The sequence below is a fragment of the Haemaphysalis longicornis genome, unplaced genomic scaffold, assembly GCF_048455015.1.
Source record: "Haemaphysalis longicornis isolate Haplotype H1 unplaced genomic scaffold, Haemaphysalis longicornis Haplotype H1 scaffold_7, whole genome shotgun sequence".
Classification (NCBI taxonomy): Eukaryota; Metazoa; Arthropoda; class Arachnida; order Ixodida; family Ixodidae; genus Haemaphysalis; species Haemaphysalis longicornis.
The window spans coordinates 30,773,080-30,774,912 of NW_027526422.1; the positions used below are offsets into that span (position 1 = coordinate 30,773,080).

Here is a 1,833-nt window from a genome sequence, read left to right on the forward strand (position 1 = left end):
TTATTTCTGGTTAACGTTGATACTTGGGCGAGTTTGAGAGCACTACAAAGCGCCTGTGTGCCGTGCTCTCCTTATGGGCCTTGTTGCAAATAGTAGAGGAAGAAGATGAGGCTCCTGGCTCTAGGGCACTACTATCATTATCATTGTACTTAAGTCAGTCATCACTCTTAAAGGGACATTCGATCTGGGCTCCCACGGCTTCGTTTCCTGGCGGCGCACCCGCAACGAGGTGTCCGATCCGCAACATTTGGTGCCGAATCCCAACGGAAAACGAGCGGCTCCCACCGACGTGGGCAACGAGCGACGGCGACGACGAGTTTCTTCTAGAAACGGTCGCCCAAGCTTCGTCCTTCTCGGAACCGCACCCAGGGAGACAACGCGCGGACCGGGCTGCCTACCAAGCGAGTAAGCCGGACTTTTTCGCTGACCGATGGACCGGCTGAAGGCGAACCGCGCGGCAAGGCGAGCCCAAGCGACGAAAATTTCGACAGAGGTGACAGCACTCATCGAGAGCGGCTGCTCCGACCGGCTCGCGCTCCGGAAGGTGTTGGACAAGCTCATGGCTAGCCGCGAGGAGCTTGGCAAGATCGACGCCCAGGTCGAGGACGCGGTTCCTGTCGAGGAGCTGGAAAGGGAGTACGAGTCGGCTGCCCATAACAACGACCAGACGCTCGAGGACGCGGTTCCTGTCGAGGATATGCAAAAGAAGCACTCGTTTCGCTTGGCCATCGAAGCATGCGGACGTTGACTGGCCGTTACGTTGGAAGGGGTCACTCGATTCGGTAGGAGTCCCTACTGGAGCACATTGCTCTCTTGCCTCGAGCTCGATTTGCGTGTACCGCAAGAGTTCTCCAGTTGCCGGCAAGACGTTGCGGCATTGGTTGCCTCTACTAAAGCAGAAGGCACCGCTCCCTGCGTATCACCTTGAAGACGTCCGTGGCGGTGGAATGCCAAGACGATTTCCTTCGGCAACGCCTCCAGCAAAACGTCGTACAGCATTGCCGAGAAGCTGCTCGTGGGAACGTCCAGTACGTTTAGGCAGCGGACATTCAGCGTAACACAGTCGTAAAGCCTGCGGAGCTCCTTGTCCTCAGAGTAAGACGTCACGGGCCGTAGCTCTCGGAGGTTTGAAAATGCCGCTGTATGATACTGTTCTTGTCCGCCGAACCTGTCCTTCAGCAGCTGGACGGCACTTTCATAACAGGCCTCCGTTGTTGGCAGCCCGGCGATTGCAGCTGCTGCTTCACCCGACAGGTAGTTCCGGAGGTAATGAAACTTTTCGGTAGCGGTGAGCGCCCGGTTCGTGTGGACTGCGCCATTAAATTGCTCCCAAAACGACATCGAGCTACACATGTCTCCATGAAAGGGCTGGATGGTGAGCATGGGCAGACGGGGTCCAGAGATCTGAGATGGAACCGTCGTTGGGGCCTGTGGCATGCTAACCGCAGCCGAGGGGGCAGGTTGCGCCGTGTCGCTGACGCCGAGTTCCTCGAGCCGGTACGTAAGGCGAGTGAGAGCCACCCGCAACGAGGTGGCCGATCCGCAACAGGCCTTGTTTGTTGTTTGGGCTGTTGGTTTTAAGACAATGGAACTTTATTTCATTTAAACAGGACTGAATAAGTCCCGAATGGTTCCTAGCCTTAAATTCCTCCTTCGTGTGAGAACGTCTGCTTGCATCTCTGCAAGCGTCACGCTTTCTTCGTAAACATTGGACAACAGCGCCCAAGCGTTGACAATGTCTTGCCCTGACGGTTGCGGGCGGCCGGGAGTTCATCGTCGAAGTCGGAGTGCTTTGCGTCAGCGCGGTGACTTTGCGCACGATCTCGTCGTCCG

At 56.7% G+C, this 1,833-nt stretch overlaps 1 protein-coding gene across 1 annotated transcript; it reads right to left on the reverse strand.

The window, feature by feature from the left end:
- Positions 1 to 792: 792 nt before the first annotated feature.
- On the reverse strand, positions 793 to 1,437 carry LOC144146227 (uncharacterized). Its single transcript, XM_077678191.1, has one exon. The coding sequence runs from the start codon at positions 1,435 to 1,437 to the stop codon at positions 793 to 795; it is 645 nt and encodes a 214-aa protein (XP_077534317.1).
- Between the last annotated feature and the right edge of the window lie 396 nt (positions 1,438 to 1,833).

Bases quoted from the DNA above. Each gene is read 5' to 3' on its own strand.
- LOC144146227 (XM_077678191.1), bottom strand. From the start codon at position 1,437: ATGCCACAGGCCCCAACGACGGTTCCATCTCAGATCTCTGGACCCCGT.